The sequence below is a fragment of the Aquarana catesbeiana genome, linkage group LG12 (genome assembly GCF_042186555.1).
Source record: "Aquarana catesbeiana isolate 2022-GZ linkage group LG12, ASM4218655v1, whole genome shotgun sequence".
In the NCBI taxonomy this organism is placed as follows: domain Eukaryota; kingdom Metazoa; phylum Chordata; class Amphibia; order Anura; family Ranidae; genus Aquarana; species Aquarana catesbeiana.
The window spans coordinates 9,676,513-9,698,293 of NC_133335.1; the positions used below are offsets into that span (position 1 = coordinate 9,676,513).

General features: G+C 44.6%; 1 protein-coding gene across 1 annotated transcript in view; it reads right to left on the reverse strand.

Moving 5' to 3' along the window:
* SPO11 (SPO11 initiator of meiotic double strand breaks) overlaps positions 1 to 21,781 on the reverse strand; it is a 32,971-nt gene that overhangs the window by 1,735 nt on the left and 9,455 nt on the right. Inside the window, exons 2-10 of the mRNA XM_073607868.1 lie at positions 20,082 to 20,195; positions 17,451 to 17,539; positions 15,343 to 15,409; positions 12,730 to 12,838; positions 9,800 to 9,886; positions 6,744 to 6,780; positions 2,721 to 2,830; positions 2,542 to 2,641; positions 38 to 75 (exon numbers count right to left, since the gene is read on the reverse strand). Of these exons, the coding sequence (XP_073463969.1) occupies positions 38 to 75; positions 2,542 to 2,641; positions 2,721 to 2,830; positions 6,744 to 6,780; positions 9,800 to 9,886; positions 12,730 to 12,838; positions 15,343 to 15,409; positions 17,451 to 17,539; positions 20,082 to 20,195 (751 nt within the window). The remainder of the gene's footprint in view (positions 1 to 37; positions 76 to 2,541; positions 2,642 to 2,720; positions 2,831 to 6,743; positions 6,781 to 9,799; positions 9,887 to 12,729; positions 12,839 to 15,342; positions 15,410 to 17,450; positions 17,540 to 20,081; positions 20,196 to 21,781) is intronic.

A 21,781-nucleotide genomic window follows, 5' to 3' on the forward strand; every position in this document is an offset into this window, starting at 1 on the left:
AAACCTTCCGGAGGTCAAATGGATTAAAAGTACTCACCACAGATCCATACTTGTAGATGCACATTATCTCTATCCCTGGTACAAACACAAAACAGTCACATTATATAGAATATGCTGGTAAGACGGCCACAGTAGGGTATGTCTATACAAGTGACTATAAAAGTTCTTTTTGTCCTGTTGCTAAAACACAATGGGATCAATTCACTAAGCAGGTTGAGTTATTATTTTTGTTTGCTGCTTTACCTCCTCATCGAATCTTTCCATTCACGTACATAATTAAGCATGACCCCCCCCCCCCCAGTCACTACAGGACTCAGCAGTCAAGTCTATGGTGGGGTACATAGCGGTCTGACAGCTCCCAGAAGAGCCGAATCCTGAAGAGACTGATGGAGGTTGCAGTAGTGGAACGAAGGGTGGGAAGGAGACTGGGGCCACTGAACGGGGGAGTGCCCGCCGGCGGCCCGCTCCTGCTGTGATTGGACACAGCGGGAGCCAATCAGTTATTCGTGGGACAGAAACAAAAGGCGCGGTCTGCCCTATGTAAAACAAGGTGGACTGCCACTCTTGTCAGTATGGAAGGTAGTGATTCTGTGTTTCTGCAAAGCAGCAGGAACATCAGATCTCTGCCTTCCCATAGTACAAGCACCTCCCCCCACGGTGAGTAAGAACATTTTAAGGCACACCGTTAACCCTTTGATCGCCCCCTAATGTTAACCTCTTCCCATACCTCCCAACATTGTGAGATGGGAACATCTACTAACAAATGTATGTAGGCATAGGACACGCCCCCTGCCACACCCCCTTAAAAGAGAATTACCACAAAAAAAAAGGTTAATTAAATCCACAAGGACTTTTTTTTTACCACTCCTATTCCTTTATATTGGCTTTTAAAATGTATAAATGCAGCAATTTAGAAATCAGATGAAAGGTTTAGCGCTGGGAGACAGTTTTTGAAAGATAAAAAGTGAATTTTATATACAACTATATAAATCAGACCAAAATGAGGAACAAATGAGGGGGAAAGAGGGACAGAGGGACATTGCTCCAAATCAGGGACAGTGCTTCCAAATCAGGGATGGTTGGGAGCTATGCCTTCCAGCCAGTGTCATTAGTACAGTGACAGTGCATATTTTTTTGCAGTGATCACTGTATTAGTGTCACTTGTCCCCCAAAAAAGTGTCAGTTAGTGTCTATCCCACTATAAGTCGCTAATCGCCACTAATACTAGTAAAAAACAGAAAAATTCTATAAACATATCTCATGGTTTGTAGACGCTATAACGTCCGCGCAAACCAGTCAATATACGCTTATTTGGAATTTTTTAACCAAAAATATGTAGCAGAGTACATATTGGCCTAAATTAATGAAATTATTATTATTTTTTTAAATTGTGAGTCATTTTTTGTTGATAGCGCAAAAAAAAAAATAAAAAAAATAAAAACCTAAAACGCAGAGGTGACTAAATTGATGAGGAAATAATTTTTTTACATTTTTTTTATTGGATATGTTTTATAGCAGAAAGCAAAAAATATTATTTATTTTTTTAAATTGTCGGTCAATTTTTTGTTGATAGCGCAAAAAAAGAAATAAAATGCAGAGGTGATTAAATACCACCAAAAGAAAGCTCTATTTGTGGGGAAAAAAATTACATAAATAATTTGGGTACAGTGCCGCACGACCGCGCAGTTCTCAGTTAAAGTAACGCAGTGTCGTATCGCAAATAATGGCCTGGTCGTGAAGGTGGTAAAACTTCCGGAGGTCAAGTGGAAAAACTCCCTGTTGTGCTCCAACCTCCATCATTGTTCCAGTCAACTGCTGGAAAAAAAAAACCTATGTAAGCTCAAAGCTGATCCAGTCAGAGCTTAAACAGGGCTCAGGATTCTCTCCCTCCCCCCCCCTCCATGTGACAGCACTCTGGCCAATCAGAAAGCGTCAACGGTGTCAAATAACAACTCGTAGCTTAAAAAGTAACCCCACTTTTGTTGAGAAAAAACACTCGCACGCGCGCGATGACGTCACAGGTTCAGCCCTCCGTATGTTTTGTCACAAATGACGCCATCAGGGGGCCCGGCTCCCTTTTGGACATGATTTCCTATTGGGAGTATCTCACCAAAAATGACATTTTTGTTGCAGGGGGTGCCCAAAATCTGACTTGTATCTTAGTGTAGACTTCTGACAAAATGACATTTCTGGGGGGGGGCGCACTGTATACTATCTGTGTATGGAACGCCTCCTGGTGGCCATATTGCATTTTACAGAAATCGATAGCAATGCAGACTGAAAAGGAAAAGTAATTTTTAATAACATTCATTTACAATATGACTTGCAATTGCATTCGATATATTATTATTTTTTTTAATTTGCAATTTTTTTCCCACAAAAGTAGAGTTACCCTTTAAGCTACAACGAGGGCTTTCAAATAGTAAAGTGCATGGCTACTTCTATATTTGCTAATTCTGCTTATCTTCCTTATCCTATAGTGTTTGCTTTGGTCTAATCAGCGTTTGCCGACACATCTCACCACCACTCAGATTACAGTACCATGTGGGTCGCCGTCCACCAGAGTGAAAATCGGAACCTGAAAAGTGTCCCACAGCTTGCGGACGAAGAGCCTGGTGTTCAGATCCGGAACTCCTTTACCCTGGCAACAAGACATACAGGAAGTTACGTAATTGGGTTCCTAAGGTCCGTCCAGGGGTAAAAACACAGTCGCATCTTACCGTGATGAGGATGCAGGGGCCGCAGTTCTCGCAAAAATCATCATCGAGGAGCCGCTGTAGAGTGGCGTCTTTTTCAATAATGAGGACAAAGCGGGCCTGGGTTCTCATGTCTCCGGGGTGAAGGAGGTACAACAACTGGACAACGCATATTAAAATTGACATTTTCTTATATCGGGCAGTGAAGCCAACACATTTCAGGTGTTATACAGAGGGGAAAATAATGATTTGATCCCCTGCAGATTTACAAAGATATGAAGTGTATATCATTTTTTATCATAGGTGTATTTTAAATGATAGAGACAGAATATCAACCAAAAATCCAGAAAACACACATGATACAAATGTTATAAATTGAGTTGCAGTTCAGTGAGTAAAATAAGTATTTGATCCCCAAACAAAACATGACTTAGTAGTTGGTGGAGAAACCCTTGTTGGCGATCACAGAGGTCAGACATTTCTTGTAGTTGGTGATCAGGTTTGCACACATCTCAGGAGGGATTTTGGTCTACTCTTCTTTACAGATCTTCTCTAAATCCTGAAGGCTTCTTGGCTGTCTCTTGGCAACTCGAAGTTTCAGCTCCCTCCATAAATTTTCTATAGGATTAAGGTCTGGAGACTGGCTAGGCCACTCCGTGACCTTAATATGCTTCTTCTTGAGCCACTCCTTTGTTGCCTTGGCGGTAAGTTTTGGGTCATTGTCATGCTGGAAGACCCATCCACGACCCATCTTCAGTGTTCTGGCTGAGGGAAGAAGGTTCTCACCCAAGATTTTACAATACATGGCCCTGTCCATTGGCCACTCAATGTGGAAGAGTCGGTCTGTACCTTTAGCAGAGAAACCCCCAAGCATCGTGTTTCCACCTTCATGCTGGACTGTAGGGATGGTGTTCTTAGGGTCATAGTCACCATTTTTCTTCCTCCAAACAAGGTGAGTCCCCCTCCTCAAGAAGGTACATGTACAGGCCCATCTGAAGTTTGTCAATGAACATCTAAATGATTCAGAGAAGGATTGGGAGAAAGTACTGTGGTCAGATGAGACCAAAATTGAGCTCTTTGGCATTAACTCGACTCGTCGTATTTGGAGGAAGAAAAATGCTGACTATGACCCTAAGAACACCATCCCTACAGTCAAGCATGGAGGTGGAAACATGATGCTTTGGGGCTGTTTCTCTGCTAAAGGTACAGGCCGACTTTGCCGCATTGAGGGGCCAATGGACGGGGCCATGTATTGTAAAATCTTGGATGAGAACCTTCTTCCCTCAGCCAGAACACTGAAGATGGGTCGTGGATGGGTCTTCCAGCATGACAATGACCCAAAATATACCGCCAAGGCAACAAAGGAGTGGCTCAAGAAGAAGCACATTAATGTCATGGAGTGGCCTAGCCAGTCTCCAGACTTTAATCCTATAGAAAATGTATGGAGGGAGCTGAATCTTCGAGTTGCCAAGAGACTTTTTAAGGATTTAGAGAAGATCTGTAAAGAAGAATGGACCAAAATCCCTCCTGAGATGTGTGCAAACCTGGTCACCAACTACAAGAAACGTCTGACCTCTGTGATCACCAACAAGGGTTTCCCCACCAACTACTAAGTCATGTTTTTCTTAGGGATCAAATACTTATTCTACTCACTGAACTGCAACTGAACTAGATAGAATGCATTGAATTCAGAAAACAAGTTCATGTGATTAAAATTGGAATTTCCGGGATTACCTCTTGCTGGCCTCAGGACACTCGGTGCAGCACCTCTAGGAGACTAAAGTGTCTCTAGGAGTACCAGATAAGGACAGTTATATGTAACCTGCTTCATCAGGGGCTTCACATTTCAAATGGGAATACCCAGACCACAGAGGACCCTTAAAGTGGTTGTAAACCCTCACATATGCCTCAGGTGATACACAGAGATGAAACAAATCTTCCTACATAAGTTGTACCTGTTTATCTAGGACTTTCTTCCCCTTACATCCATTCAAAGTGCAGAATTTACACAGGATCTCTCAGCTTTGGAAAGCAGGGGGGCGGAGAGCTGAAGTTACATCAGTGAGGAGAGCTCTGAATGCTGATTGGAGGGAAGAGACACGCCCCTCTTCACACGGCACACAGGAACAGAGCTGAGGCTGTCAATCACAGACTGTGCCCTCCCCTGTCACCATTTTTCTCTTGGTGTCAGGAAAACTTGTCAGAAGAGATACGCACTAATAGCAGAGGAAGGAGGCAGCAGACAGAAATGACACTGATGCCACGTACACACGACCGGACTTTTCGGCATCAAAGGTCCGACGGAACAAATCCGTTTGACAATTCATTCGTGTGTGGGCTTCATCGGACCTTTTCTGTCTAAAAATCTGACGGACCTTAGAAATAGAACAAGTTTCAAATCTTTACGACGGACTCGATTCCTATCGAAAAATCCGTTCGTCTGTATGCTAGTCCGACGGACCAAAAACGACCCTAGGGCAGCTATTGGCTACTGGCTATGAACTTCCTTATTCCAGTCCCGTCGTACGTCATCACGTTTGAAACGATCGGACTTTGGTGTGATCGTGTGTAGGCAAGTCCGTTTCGTTGGGACTCCGTTGAAAAGTCCTTCGGAGTTCAGTCCGACGAGAAGTCTGCTCGTGTGTATGCGGCATTAGTGCTCTGGACTGAGACAAGTACACACTATAAAGGGATATGCTTTGTTCATATTTCATGTCTGAGGTTTACAACCACTTTAAGACTTAAGAGATTGTGGGCTCACCCTAGCAGCTGATTTACGGGGGGGGGGGGTCCCTTGTAACTCCCGGAAATTGTTGGCTCTTTAATAGACTTTACCACTCGTTTTACAATCATTTGTTCTACATTTCACATACAGGGCAGTCCCCAGGTTACAAACAAGGAAGCTTCTGTAAGTTTATTCGTAAGTTAAATTTGTATGTAAGTTGGCGGAGAGCCAACTAGGAGAACACACTGATTATTGCTAGCAGCTACAGTCACTGGTAACAATCGCATGAAAAATCCGACATGCTGGTTGTTTCCCAAGTCGATCGATGGATGGACTTGGGTACATTCAACCTGCCCATACATGGTTGGAATCTCGGGCCGGCCCCCTGATGAAGTGGCTGAAATTTGTACCATCTATGGCTGGACTAAGGCTTGGCTCACACTTGTGCGAGTGGTTTGCGGGTGCAGGAATCACACACCTGTTCCCGCAACCTGCAGTCCAAACGAGCTGCTCTTTTACAAACATGCGGGGGCTGCCATTCATTCTTAATGGCACCCCCCACGCATCTAAACACGATTTCCCTGCGGCTGCAGTTTTAAAGAGGAAGTAAACGCTTTCTTTTTTCTTACCTGCACAGTAAAGGCATAATGTGCTAGTATGCAACGCATACTAGCACATCGTGTGAAACCTACCTGCAAACGAAGCCCTCGATGTCACCGCTGGAGGCCGCATCCATTTTCGCCTGTCTTCCTTCCGGGTCCGCCGACTCCGGCTGTGTGATTGGCCGGGGGGCCGCGTGACGTCGCTCCCGCACATGCGCTGGGGCCGCCAATCACGGCACAGGGCACGGGAGAAACAGCACAGGTCGCAAGGTGCACGTTTAGGATTATATACAGTACCTATAGGTAAGCCTTATTGTAGGCTTACCTATAGGTACAAACAATACAGGGAGGTTTGCTTCTTCAAAAGGTGCAGGGATCTTTTTCCTGTTTCCCGCAGGTACAGCAGCCCATTCAAACAAAGTCTAGCCTAAAGCATTAAAATAAATCTGTATGTGACAAAACAAATAAAAAAAAAAAAAACAACTTTCAGGTGAACATTACACGTTAAAAAATGTTATAGTTTCCCTCCGCAGCAACTTTAAAAAAAAAAAAAATTTGGCCAAAAAAAAAAAGTTTGACATTTTCTCGAAGCTGTGAATCTATGGGAAAAGCCGAGGTATCTGGTATCTTTTTCCGCACAACTTTGTTTGGTTTGGAGTCTCCTCGGCTTCAGGGTGTTTTAATTTCACTCCTGAATTATCCGCAGCACTTAAAGGATACCCAGGATTCCGTCCACATTAGATGGAATGAGAACTCCCTAAAAAAAAAAAACAAAAAAAAAAAACAAGGAAATTGGTTTTATGGTCTGGGTTGTAAGAACTCCCCCCGCTCATAAATACTCCACTCAGGTACTGTTTTTGTTTTATTACAAGCAGAATTGCCATGAGGGCTGCCCACATGCAATGTACCGCATACGGGTGACCCGCACAGGCAAAGCGGTATACCCGTACGCCGCTGCCTGCTTCCAGGGTTTAGGGCCCTCCCCCACCGACACCGGCTGTAATTGTACACGGCGGGAATCTGTCAGCAAGTCCCGGTCAATGATTCATGGCTGGGACCTGCTGATCAGCTGTGTGCAATCACAGCCCAGAGCTCTGTGTTGACAATCAACATAGAGCTCTATACTAGGGTTGCCACCTGTCCGGGATTCACCCGGACAGTTGAGGTTTGGACCCGTGTGTTTGGTTTTCAGACTGCCTGAAACCCAGACACATTACTCAGACCGGACTATGGCTTCCCAGCAGGGTTGCTGGCTGCAGTTGTCTAAGCTGAGAGTGTCTGTTACACTTTCTTTCACACTGCCCAAAGCCAACGCTAACAATTCTCCCCCCCCCCCCCCCCCCACACACACACACACAGACAGGAGAGGAGAGAGGGCTCGATCGGCACCTCTTCCTTCCACCCCCATCCCTCTGTGTCTGCCCACACTCCAATCCCCGGAGCTGTGCCTCAGAAAAGGAATGTGGGGAGGCGGGAAATTTGAAGTCCAGCAGCCTCAGATACATCTGGATGAGAGGTGCTGACTGCCAAGGGGTGAGTGAGCTCACCATCCATCCCTGTCTGTGACTGAAGTCTCCTCCCCCTTCTCTCTCCTGCCTCAGTACAGTAAGGTAAATCCGGGTTCTCAGAGCACCCCTTACATCAGAGTTCCCCTTTACACCAGAGGCCACAGTGTTCCCCCTTACAACAAAGTCCTCTCCGTACATCAGAGTTCTCAGTGTTCCCCCCTTAAATCCTCCCTTAAATCGGGGTTCTCAGAGCATCCTTTATGTTAGAGTACCCAGAGTTCTCCCTTACATTAGAGTCTACAGAGTCCCCCCCCCTTACAGTGAAAGGGAACTCTACAAGTAAAAGGGGAACTCTGTGGACTCTGATGTAAAGGGGGGACTCTTGTTATTAACTTCATATGATTAGAAATGTTATTTAATAGAAAAATATATGTATAGTTTATACTATAAAACAAAATTGCTGTGCTCCGCGAAAGTGTTCAGGTTTGACTTGAAGAAAAGGTGGCAACCCTACTCTATACAGAGGGAACGATCTCTCTGTTTCCTATCCCTGCAAAGCAAGGATAGGAAACAAAGAGACACTTAGTAAAATTCAGCACACATTACACATTGTTATGCACATTTAAAAGGAGAAGTATGGGGAAAGCTATTTTGGCTGTACTTCTCCTGTGGATCACAGGAGTGCAGTTCGTTCTGCACTCCTGTGACCGCCAAGTTTGGCTGTTTTGAGTACTGTCATTTTTAAAAATCTGGCGCCTTTAAGGCTCCAGTAAACAGGAAGTGATGTCATCAGGTTACTAGATCTGAGGCCGGATCAAAAGCCGATTACAGCTTTGTTCGGGTCTCCGACCAGCCGCTGGGACGGGAGAGCCTGGGCGAGCCACGGAAGGCTGTTTAGCCGCATCGGTTGTTATTACAAGAATGTCCGCCCAAAAAAACGGTACCGGGGTGATGCCTGCAGCTGCATATTATCCCGGTACAAGCCCTTAAGGCCGAGGCCGCGTATTTGCTTTACGTTGGCGTGAAGGGGTTAATACCACTTTAACCGCTTGCCGACCGCTGCACACAGATGTACGTTGGCAGAATGGCACAGGCAGGCAAAAGGCGTACAGGTACGTCCCTTTAAATTTGCCGCCTTTTGGGCACGCGCGCGCCGCCGGGTCCCGGGAACTCGATGTTCTCCGGCGGCCCGCAATTGCGGTGTGGAGAGGAAGAACGTGGAGATGCCCATGTAAACAAGGCATTTCCCCGTTCTGCCTTGTGTAATGACAGAGATCTACTTCTCCCTGTGATTGGGAGCAGTGATCGCTGTCATGTCCTAGGTAGCCCCTCCCCCCTACAGTTAGAATCACTCCCTAGGACACACTTAACCCCTTCCCTGCCAGTGTCATTTACACAGTAATCTGCGCATTTTTATAGCACTGATCGCTGTATAACTGACAATGTTCCCAAAATAGTGTCAAAAGTGTGCGATCTGTCCGCCATAATGTCGCAGTCACGATAAAAATCGCAGGTCGCCGCCGATACTAATAAAAAAACATTTATATTAAAAATGCTTATTGCGATTTTTTTTTACCAAAAATATGTAGAAGAATACATACCGGCCTAAACTGAGGAAAAAAATAGTTTTTTTAATATATTTTTGGGGGATATTTATTATAGCAAAGTAAAAAAAAAAATTGCTTTTTTTTCAAAATTGTCGCTCTTTTTTTGTTTAAAGCGCAAAAAATAAAAACTGCACAGGTGATCAAATACCACTAAAAGAAAGCTCTATTTGTGGGGAAAAAAAGACGTCAATTTTGTTTGGGTACAGCGTCGCACAACCGCGCAATTGTCAGTTAAAGCGACCCAGTGCCGAATCGCAAAAAATGGCCTGGTCATTCAGCAGCCAAATCTTCCAGGGCTGAAGTGGTTAAGCAAACTAAACATTATTCAGTTAGGCCCCTTTGCAACCTGAAAGTCAAGCAACTTTGCAGCAATATTTGCCGCAACTTGAAGCAATGCCTGTGTAATCTTGAGGTCTATGGACCTCAAGTCTCATCAAAGTCGGACCACTTTGACCACAGGGACTACTTTGAAGTCGCTGCGACTGGAAGACGCACAGATATAAACGCTACTCATTGGAAATCACTTGTCCTGTGACTTTGCAGTCCCAAGTCGCAGGACAAATTGCATAAGTGTGAAAGGGGCCTTAGGGTTTACATATACAGCATGGCTGGGGGATAGTCATGCCGAGGATTTCCGCTGTGTAATCTGTACTGTACGTACCGAGGAAGTAGTGTTGCAGATCACCCTTGTCCCGTCTTCTTCTGTGAACACCAGGTCCCCAGCTACGCAGCCTTTGGAGGTAGACAGCTGAAAAGAAAAAAAAAACGCACAGATTGGGGCATATCTATAAAGCTGACAATCTGTTATTCGACAAACATTTTCTGCATGTGAGCCTCACAGATCCATGTGTTTTTAAAGGACAGCGAATGATTCTCCATCAGTGAATGTTTGGTGAAAGTCGCTTGAGCCCTCCTTCACATTATGGTGGCTTGTCATGCGACTTGACAGGTCAAATTGCACGAATAGTCCCATCCTATTGCCAGCAATCGCACTGTACAAATCGGTGCAATGCCGACTTTGCGGTGCCGCATCGATTTGAAAAAGCAGTCCCTGCACTACTTTTGGCGGTTTTCGAATGCGACTTGCATAGAGATCTGCGCACGAAGCCGCACAGGTGTCTTCCAAGTCGCGCTGACATACGCACAGCTTTGAGATTACGCGATTTCTGAAGGAAGTCGCATGATTTCAAAGCCGCAGTCAATGTGAACGAGGGCTTAGCCTGGTGCACACTATAAGTTCTTTTTTCTCGTTCAACCCAGCCGGCTGAACGAAAAAAAGGAAGTGAAAAGATTGCTGTACTAACACAAGCGATCCCCCCCCCCCCCCACTGTGCTATTGTGTTCTGACAGGGGGGCCGTTCCCCCCCCCCTCCCCCCAGAACACACTGATCAGCACTCACGGCCATGGGCTGCGAGCGCAGATCAGATGCCGGTCGGATCCTGGTTTTCCAACATGCTCATTGGACGTTGTGGCTGAGCCTCAATTTTTACACCCTCCAATGCGGATGCGGGTACAGCGCACTAGTGCCAGAGTGTCCTCTGAAGAACGAGCCAAACGCAGATCACTCTTATGCTAGTGTAAACTAGACGGAACTGCTTTATAAATAATAATTATCTATAAACCCAGGCCTTTTTTTTTCCAGCGGGAACGTAGGGGAACGCAGGTCCAGCACTGAATGTATGTAATGGCAAGGGGTCCTGGAGGGTCTATTGTTGCTGGCTGTGGGGAAATCTATTGTTGGGGAGGGGGGGTTGCCACCTCATCCCTTTAAACCCAAACACATATTAATTGCACAGGTTCTGTGGCTGATTAGGGTGATAAAGCCGCCATCATTTTACTGCAGCAAGTTCACACGATCCCGCGAACTGTCGTAGCCAAAAGAAAGCTCTATTTGTGGGGAAAAAAAGGACGCCAATTTTGTTTGCACGACCGCGCAATTGTCAGTTAAATCGACGTAGTGCCGAATCGCAAAAAATGGCCTGGTCATTAAGGGGGAAAATCTTCCGGGGCTGAAGTGGTTAAACCCACTTTGTGCCTAAGACCCCCATACACACTATTAGATTTTCTGCAGATTTTTGTCTTCAGATTTACCAAAACCGTGTAGTGCGAGGGCCTGACTGATTGCATACAAATTGAAACTCTCTTAAGGTTTGACCTCAAATTATATGGTTTTGGTAAATCTGAAGACAAAAATCTGCAGAAAATCTAATATTGTGTATGGGGCTTTATCTGCATTAAATTAGCCTCAGAACCTGTGTAATTCATATATGTTTGGGTTTAAAGGGATGAGGTGGCAACCCTGGGGGGGGGGGGGGGGTCTATTGTTGCTGGGGAGGTATATTGTTGCTGGTGGGGAATGTATTGTTATGAGGAGGAAGGTAATTGTTGCTGGGAGGGGGGATCTACTGTTGAGGGAGGGGATCTATTGTTGCTGGCTTCTTGAGTGTCTATTGATGCTGGCTGCTGGAAGATCTATTGTAATTTGTTGCTAGTGGGGGCCGATGTTGCTGTACTGTATTTATCTGTGCTGGAGGAGGGGGTCTATTTTGCTGGCTGCTGGGAGATCTATTGTTGCTATCAGCGATCCCCCCCCCCCCCCCGCTGAGCTATTGTGTTCTGACAGGGGGGCTGTCCCACCAGAACACCGCAGTGAGCGCTCGCCGACATTGGCCGCCAGCGCTGATTGGATGCCGATCTTTCGGAGAGGCTGGTGTACACACAAGCCAAATGTTATCCGGGTTCTGTTGAACCGGCCGGTACCAGGCTTTAGAAAAATGTTAAATCTGAGTGACTGCTATGATTCATTAGACATGTGCAATTGGTTTAGTTCCGAAATCTTTTTTTAACGAATTTTGACAAATTTGTTAATTAGCGAATTTTTCAATTTCCGAAATTTCAGAATTTCGGAAATTTGAAATTTCGGAAATTCGAAATTAGGAAAATTCCACAATTCAAAAATTTGGAAATCCAAAAATAAGAATGAAAATCTGAAGATTCGAAAACCCAAAAATCTGAAAAAAATAACTAACTAATAATAAATATTAAATGATAGGTATTGGAATTTCCTTTCAAATTTGGCTGTTAGTGAACGTATTCGAATGAATCATCTGAAATAACGAATGCACAATAACGTAACGATCTAAAAATAATAAATAACAATAATAATAATAAAACTTTTTTATTATTATTATTTATTAATAATTTGTTCCATTCCATTTGTTTAGATGCGCCATTCGTTATTTCGGATAATTTGTAACTTCAGATAAATTTGTTACTCGTCACGTTCACAAACAGCCAAATTTGAAAGGAAATTCCAATACCTATCATTTAATAATCATTTAATAATAATAACTAATCAAAAAATTAGTTATTATTAGTTAGTTATTATTTCGAATTTTACTGATTTTCTTTCTTTTTTTTCGAATTTCCGAATTTTCGAAAAAAGCAAAAAAACGAATGAAACGAAAACGAACACATTTTTTTGTCAGTGTCAAGTCTATGATTCATTGGACATCAGTTCTGTTCCTTGAAGCGACGTATTGAAGAAACGGTTCTGTATAAAGTGACCGAGAAATAATACCACAACATACGATATGTAGGCTCCTTCTAGGAATCTTCAGCATGCAGGAAATATCCGTGATAATACTGTCCACTGTCCTCTGGCTTCCATAGAGCTGAACGTTATCATAGAAGATGTCCCTAAGGAATAAGCAACATGGAAATGATGGTTTATTCTGTAAAAGTGGCCACACTTGCCGACTGTGCACTGTAGTTTTTCACATATACCGTACGTGGTTCTGCATTCCTGGGTGGGGAGCGCGCCCGCCTGTGCTGCCAGTGGCTCCAGCACACGCCAATCAGCGGTTCCCAAGCCAATAGTCTATGGCGCCAGGACCTGCCGATTGTTGGCGCGAGTGACAGGAGAGAGCTTTGTGTATGTAAACAACACAGAGCGCTTTTTCTGACAGCGGCGATGTGCCGGTTTTTGCTACCCTGCATTCCAGGGGATACAGACCGGCACATCCCTTAGTAAAATCATCACACAGCAAACACAGATAGGCACACATTTAACCCTTTGATTGCCCCCCCCCCCCCAGATGTTAACCCCTTCCTGGCCAGTGTCATTACTATAGTGACGCTGTATAGTATTATCACTGATCACTGTATTAGTGTCACTGGAGATGTCAGTAGCAGTTAGCCAGTTCCCACAAAGTGTCAGTTAGTGTCAGATTGTCCGCCGTCCTGCTGTAAGTCGCTGATCACCGCCATTACTAGTATAAAAAAAAGTTTTTTTGTTTTTTTGTTTTTTTACCAAAGACATGTAGCAGAATATATTTTGGCCTAAATTTATGAGGAAATTTGATTTTTTTTTACATTTTTTTTTTCTTGGATATGTTTTATAACAGAAAGTAAAAAAAATTTTTTTTTTTTTTTCAAAAATGTATGCTCTTTTTTGTTTATAGCACAAAAAAATAAAAAATGCAGTGGTGATCAAATACCACCAAAAGAAAGGTCTATTTGTGCAGAAAAAAAAAAATGATATAAATTTTGTTTGTGTACAGCATTGCATGCACCAGTTAAAGTAGCGCAGTGCCCAATAGCAAAAAAATGGCCTAAGGGGCAAAATCTGTAGCTCAAGTGGTCAAAGCCCTGGTGCCCAACCTCAAGCCGAGAGCTGCTGGCACTTATTGCGTGGCCCTTGGGCCCCTGCAGATAGTAATCTATGTTTCCCTTTGGCCTATTATAGTAGTCATTTTTACCGGGCTCTTGTAATGTGTCTCTAGTCTATGACTGTCTCCTGCAGCATGTTTACAGTCTCCAATAACCCCTGTAGCATGTTTACAGTCTCCAATAACCCCCGTAGCATGTTTACAGTCTCCAATAATCACTGTAGCATGCTCGCAGTCTCCAATACCCCCTGTAACATGTTTACAGTTTCCAATAACCCCTGTAGCGTGTTTACAGTCTCCGATAACCCCTGTACTATGCTCACAGTCTCCAATAAACCTTCTAGCATGTTTACGGTCTCCAATAACCCCTGTAGCATGTTTACAGTCTCCAATAACCCCTGTAACATGTTTACAGTCTCCGATAACCCCTGTAGCATGTTTACAGTCTTCGATAACCCCTGGCATGTTTGCAGTCTCCAATAACCCCTGTAGCATGTTTACAGTCTCCAATAACCTCTGTAGCATGTTTACAGTGCCCAATAATCCCTGTAGCATGCTCGCAGTTTCCAATAACCCCTGTAACATGTTTACAGTTTTCAATAACCCCTGTAGCATGTTTACAGTCTCCAATAACCCCTGTAGCATGTTTACAGTCTCCCATAACCCCTGTAGCATGTTTACAGTCTCCAATAACCCCTGTAGCATGTTTACAGTCTCCCATAACCCCTGTAGCATGTTTACAGTCTCCAATAACCCCTGTAGCATGTTTACAGTCTCCAATAACCCCTGTAGCATGTTTACAGTCTCCAATAACCCCTGTAGCATGTTTACAGTCTCCAATAACCCCTGTAGCATGTTTACAGTCTCCGATAACCCCTGTACTATGCTCACAGTCTCCAATAACTCTTCTAGCATGTCTACGGTCTCCAATAACCCATGTAGCATGTTTACAGTGTCTAATGACCCCTGTAGCATGTTTATAGTCTTCAATAACCCCTTTAGCATGTTTATAATCTTCAACAACCCATGTAGAATGCTCACAGTCTCCAATAACCATTGTAGCATGTTGACAGTCTCTGGTTATCTCCCATTGCACGTGGGCAGTCTCTGATAGCTTTTGTGGCTTTCCAATCACTGAATAATATGTTCGATCCTTTGGTGATCCCCCAGCAAGAAAGTTCACCACCACTGCTTTAAACTAACCAGTGTGACAATGAAGGGAAGGATTGAGTACAACTAGAGTGCAATACTGCACCGCTAATGCACTCATTCAGCATCGTCCTTTCAGTCTAGTTGAGCTGCTGAGAAAGTAGACTCAACAGGTCGGCACAGACTACCCCGTGCCATGCAACAACTCAGCTTTTCCCCATAGATTCTGAAGTGTTCCAAGGACAGCAAGAAGATGCAACCCCTCTGATGCCTTCTGGGTCTGCCCCTGAGCCTCCACCCCATTGGTCAAAGCTAATAAAGCTGCTAGTAACAACTGTACTGATAATACACTACAAGTGATATAATGACTGTCCCAACACTTACCTCTTGGTGGCGTAGGTGTCGGTCTGAACCAGCTTGTAGATCACGGACAAGATTTTCAAGGTAAGGGCTATGGGTCCAAAAAAGTAACAATGTTATTCATTATATATGGCCAATCCTATCTTTATACCATTGTGTTACCTACGTATAACATAAGATACAGTGCCTTAAAAAAGGCCCCTTGAAATTTTCCACATTTTGTCATGTTACAACCAAAAACGTAAATGTATTTTATTGGGATTTTATGTGATAGACCAACACAAAGTGGCACAAAATTGTGAAGTGGAAGGAAAATGATAAATAGTTTTCAAATGTTTTTACAAATGAATATGTGAAAAGTGTGGGGGACATTTGTATTCAGCCCCCTTTACTCTGATACCCCTAACTATAATCTAGTGGAACCAATTGCCCTCAGAAGTCACCTAATTAGTAAATAGAGTCCACCTGTGTGTTATTTAATCTCAGTATAAATACAGCTGTTCTGTGAAGTCCTCAGAGGTTTGTTAGAGAACCTTAGTGAACAAACAGCATCATGAAGGCCAAGGAACACACCAGACAGGTCAGGGATAAAGTTGTGGAGAAGTATAAAGTAGGGTTAGGTTATAAAAAAATCTCCCGAGCTTTGAACATCTCACGGAGCTCTGTTCAATCCATCATCGGAAAATGGAAAGAGTATGGCACAACTGCAAACCTACCAAGACATGGCCGTCCACCTAAACTGACCGGCCGGGCAAGGAGAGCATTCATCAGAGAAGAGCCAAGAGGTCCATGGTAACTCTGGAGGAGCCGCAGAGATCCACAGCTCAGGTGGGAGAATCTGTTCACAGGACAACTATTAGTCGTGTTCTCCACAAATCTGCCCTTTATGGAAGAGTGACAAGAAGAAAGACATTGGTGAAAGAAAGTCATAAGAAGGACAACGACCCTAAACATACAGCCAGAGCTACAATGGAATGGTTTAGATCAGGGGTCTCCAAACTTTGCAAATAAAGTGCCAGTTTACTCTCCTTCAGACTTTAGGGGGGCTGGACTGTGCCCAGTGGGAGTAAACAGTGCCCAATCTTTGGCATTAGAGGGAGAAATAGTAGGTGTCAGTCGAAGGAATGGTGTCCCATGTGTTGCCAGTGGAAGGAACAATGCCAAATCGTTAGTGTCAGTGGCAGGAATAATGACCCAAGGGCCACATCTGGCCCCAGGGCCACAGTTTGCAGACCACTGGTTTAGATCAAAGCATATTCATGTGTTAGAATGACCCAAAGTCCAGATCTAAATCCAGTTGAGAATCTCTGGCAAGACTTGAAAATTGCTGTTCACAGACGCTCTTCATCCAATCTGACAGAGCTTGAGATATTTTACAAAGAAGAAGAATGGGCAAAAATGTCCCTCTCTAGATGTGCAAAGCTGGTAGAGACCTCCCCAAAAAGACTTGCAGCTGTAATTGCAGAGAAAGGGGGTTCTACAAAGTATTGATTCAGGGAGGAGCCATACAAATCTACCCCCCACACTTTTCACATATTTATTTGTATAAAATGTTGAAAACCATTTATCATTTTCCTTCCACTTCACAATTATGTGCCACTCTGTTGGTACACTGTGTTGGTCTAAAATCCCAATAAACTACATTTACATTTTTGGTTGTAACATGACAAAATGTGGGAAATTTCAAGGGGTATGAATACTTTTTCAAGGCACTGTGTGCATATAAAAGGAAAATAAATGTTGAGCTAAGGAGCGCTGCCCTCCTCCAGTGCATTGCATTTCCTAGCATTTCCTTCTAGGTGACAGACTACTACTATCTCTACTAAGTACTATTTATTTTTTATAGAAAAATGATAACATCTTCCCACACATCAGTATCCTTCACACGTGTGGAAGATTTATTAAAAAATTAGGAGCTGTGTGTGGCCACTCCCCCTCCTCCACGTTTCCCGGCTCTCAGTGGAGGGGGGTATTCTGCTGATCCTGAGCATTCGACTCCTAATGGTAAATAGTCATTTTATAATTCCTTGTTCTCACTTACCTGTATGAATGAAACAAGCTATTTACATACAGAAGGACCCTAATGACATAATAACTAAACTTCCCACCATTCACCTCTTCACAGCACTAACCAAAACGTGAAGTGGATCTGGGGCAGTCACTCCTGATTTTTCTGGTTGTACAATCCCTCACCATTTGCAACCCAACCGAATCACTGAACCTGAAAAACATTCATATCAATAGACAATGGGAAGACAAGCATAGGTGACCCTACAAGACAGGCGCCCCTCCCTTCTGAAATACTCTGCACTGCTGGAGGACTCTGCTCCTTCCTCTATAACTCTCCTCTCCTGAAATACTCTGCTCTGCTGGAGGACTCTGCTCCTTCCTCTATAACTCTCCTCTCCTGAAATACTCTGCTCTGCTGGAGGACTCTGCTCCTTCCTCTATAACTCTCCTCTCCTGAAATACTCTGCTCTGCTGGAGGACTCTGCTCCTTCCTCTATAACTCTCCTCTCCTGAAATACTCTGCACTGCTCGAGGACTCTGCTCCTTCCTCTATAACTCTCCTCTCCTGAAATACTCTGCACTGCTGGAGGACTCTGCTCCTTCCTCTATAACTCTTCTCTCCTGAAATACTCTGCACTGCTGGAGGACTCTGCTCCTTCCTCTATAACTCTCCTCTCCTGAAATACTCTGCACTGCTGGGGGACTCCTCTCCTTCCTCTATAACTCTCCTCTCCTGAAATACTCTGCTCTGCTGGAGGACTCTGCTCCTTCCTCTATAACTCTCCTCTCCTGAAATACTCTGCTCTGCTGGAGGACTCTGCTCCTTCCTCTATAACTCTCCTCTCCTGAAATACTCTGCACTGCTGGAGGACTCTGCTCCTTCCTCTATAACTCTCCTCTCCTGAAATACTCTGCTCTGCTGGAGGACTCTGCTCCTTCCTCTATAACTCTCCTCTCCTGAAATACTCTGCACTGCTCGAGGACTCTGCTCCTTCCTCTATAACTCTCCTCTCCTGAAATACTCTGCTCTGCTGGAGGACTCTGCTCCTTCCTCTATAACTCTCCTCTCCTGAAATACTCTGCTCTGCTGGAGGACTCTGCTCCTTCCTCTATAACTCTCCTCTCCTGAAATACTCTGCTCTGCTGGAGGACTCTGCTCCTTCCTCTATAACTCTCCTCTCCTGAAATACTCTGCACTGCTCGAGGACTCTGCTCCTTCCTCTATAACTCTCCTCTCCTGAAATACTCTGCACTGCTGGAGGACTCTGCTCCTTCCTCTATAACACTCCTCTCCTGAAATACTCTGCTCTGCTGGAGGACTCTGCTCCTTCTTCTATAACTCTCCTCTCCTGAAATACTCTGCACTGCTGGAGGACTCTGCTCCTTCCTCTATAACTCTCCTCTCCTGAAATACTCTGCACTGCTGGAGGACTCTGCTCCTTCCTCTATAACTCTCCTCCCCTGAAATACTCTGCACTGCTGGAGGACTCTGCTCCTTCCTCTATAACTCTCCTCCCCTGAAATACTCTGCACTGCTGGAGGACTCTTCTCCTTTCTCTATAACTCTCCTCTCCTGATATACTCTGCACTGCTGGAGGACTCTGCTCCTTCCTCTATAACTTTCATCTCCTGAAATAGTCTGCACTGCTGGATGACTCTGCTCCTTCCTCTATAACTCTCCTCTCCTGAAATACTCTGCACTGCTGGAGGACTCTGCTCCTTCCTCTATAACTCTCCTCTCCTAAAATACTCTGCACTGCTAGAGGACTCCGCTCCTTCCTCTATAACTCTCCTCTCCTAAAATACTCTGCACTGCTGGAGGACTCTGCTCCTTCCTCTATAACTCTCCTCTCCTGAAATACTCTGCACTGCTGGAGGAGTCTGCTCCTTCCTCTATAACTCTCCTCTCCTGAAATACTCTGTACTGCTGGAGGACTCTGCTCCTTCCTCTATAACTCTCCTCTCCTGAAATACTCTGCACTGCTCGAGGACTCTGCTCCTTCCTCTATAACTCTCCTCTCCTGAAATACTCTGCACTGCTCGAGGACTCTGCTCCTTCCTCTATAACTCTCCTCTCCTGAAATACTCTGCACTGCTGGATGACTCTGCTCCTTCCTCTATAACTCTCCTCTCCTGAAATACTCTGCACTGCTCGAGGACTCTGCTCCTTCCTCTATAACTCTCCTCTCCTGAAATACTCTGCACTGCTGGAGGACTCTGCTCCTTCCTCTATAACTCTCCTCTCCTGAAATACTCTGCTCTGCTGGAGGACTCTGCTCCTTCCTCTATAACTCTCCTCTCCTGAAATACTCTGCACTGCTGGAGGACTCTGCTCCTTCCTCTATAACTCTCCTCTCCTGAAATACTCTGCACTGCTGGAGGACTCTGCTCCTTCCTCTATAACTCTCCTCTCCTGAAATATTCTGCACTGCTGGAGGACTCTGCTCCTTCCTCTATAACTCTCCTCTCCTGAAATACTCTGCTCTGCTGGAGGACTCTGCTCCTTCCTCTATAACTCTTCTCTCCTGAAATACTCTGCACTGCTGGAGGACTCTGCTCCTTCTTCTATAACTCTTCTCTCCTGAAATACTCTGCACTGCTGGAGGACTCTGCTCCTTCCTCTATAACTCTCCTCTCCTATGATATGCAGTCCTTTCCTCTTGAATCGGCAGATCACTGCCCTCCACAAGGCCAGCATGCTCCTTTCCTGTAGTAGTGCTGGATGGATCGAGCAGTGCAGGAATACAGCTTACTCTATGTTGGTCCATGATGATCTGTTTTCCATAGTGAGTACAGGGGCTTCATTCCTGGACAGGCTCTCCAACACCCCCTGGACAATCCTCTCTATCGCTACTATTACCTGAGGACTGAGAGACACAAATTATTATATATTTATATACTGTCCTATGCAAAAGTTTTAGGCAGGTGTGAAAAAAATGCAGTAAATGAAGATTCAGACATAGAAGTCTTAATAATTTATTATTATCAATTAACAAAATGTAAATTAAATGAGCAGAAGAGAGATTCAAATCAAATCAATATTTGGGGTGACCCCCCCTTTGCCTTCTTCTAGGTAGACTTGCACACAGTTGTTGAAGGAACTCAGCAGGTAGGTTGTTCCAAACATCTTGGAGAACTAAGCACAGATCTTCTGCAGATGTCGACCAATCCTTCTGTCTCTTCATGTCATCCCAGACAGACCCCATGATGGTGAGATCAGGGCTCTGTGGGGGCCAAACCATCACTTCCAGGACTCCTTGTTCTTCTTTACACTGATGATAGTTTTCCTGACCAAGTCTCCAACTGTATTTGCAGAAATGCAGCCCCAAACTTGCAAGGAACCTCCGCCATGCTTCACAGTTGGCTGCAGACAGACACTCATTACTGTACCGCTCTCCAGCCCTTCGCCAACAAACTACCTCCTGCTACAGCCAAATATTTCACATTTTGACTCATCAGTCCAGAGCACCTGCTGCCATTTTTCTGCACCCCAATCCCTATGTTTTCTTGCATAGTTTGGTGGCTTAGCCTCGTTTCCATGCCGAAAGCATGGATTTTTGGCCGCAATTCTTCCATGAAGACCACTTCTGGCCAGACTTCTCCGGATATGAGATGGGGGTAGCTGGGTCCAACTGGTTTCCTCCAGTTCTGTGCTCATGACACTGCTGGATATCTTCCAATGTGGAAGGGAAGTAAACATGATGTGTCTTTCACCTGCTGCATTAGGTTCCCTTGGCTGACCACTGCGTCTACGCTCCTCAATGTTACCCGATCACTGCGTCTATGCCCCTCAACGTTACACGACCACTGCGTCTACACTCAACATTACACGACCACTGCGTCTACACTCAACATTACACGACCACTGCGTCTACACTCAACATTACACGACCACTGCGTCTACACTCAACATTACACGACCACTGTTTCTACGCTCCTCAACATTACACGACCACTGTTTCTACGCTCCTCAACGTTACACGATTACTGCGTCTATGCTCCTCAACATTACATGACCGCTGCGTCTACGCTCTTCAACGCTACCTGACCACTGCGTCTACGCTTCTCAACGTTACCCAACCACTGCGTCTACGCTCCGCAACGTTACTCGACCACTGCATCTACGCTCCTCAACATTATCTGACCACTGCGTCTATGCTCCTCAACATTACCCGAAAACTGCCTCTAGACTCCTCAACGTTACCCGACTACTGTGTCTACGCTCCTCAATGTTACACGACCACTGCGTCTATGCTTCTTAACGTTATCCAAACACTGCGTTTATGCTCCTCAATGTTTTTTTTGTTTACAAAAGCATTTATTTGGAAGTTTAGGTAATAGACATTCGGTATAGTTGACATTAATGTAATACATCGGTACAAAAAAAAAGGATATAGAAAAGACAAAACAAAAGTTATATAACCTTATGTTACAAAAGTGAAGGTAGTGGTAA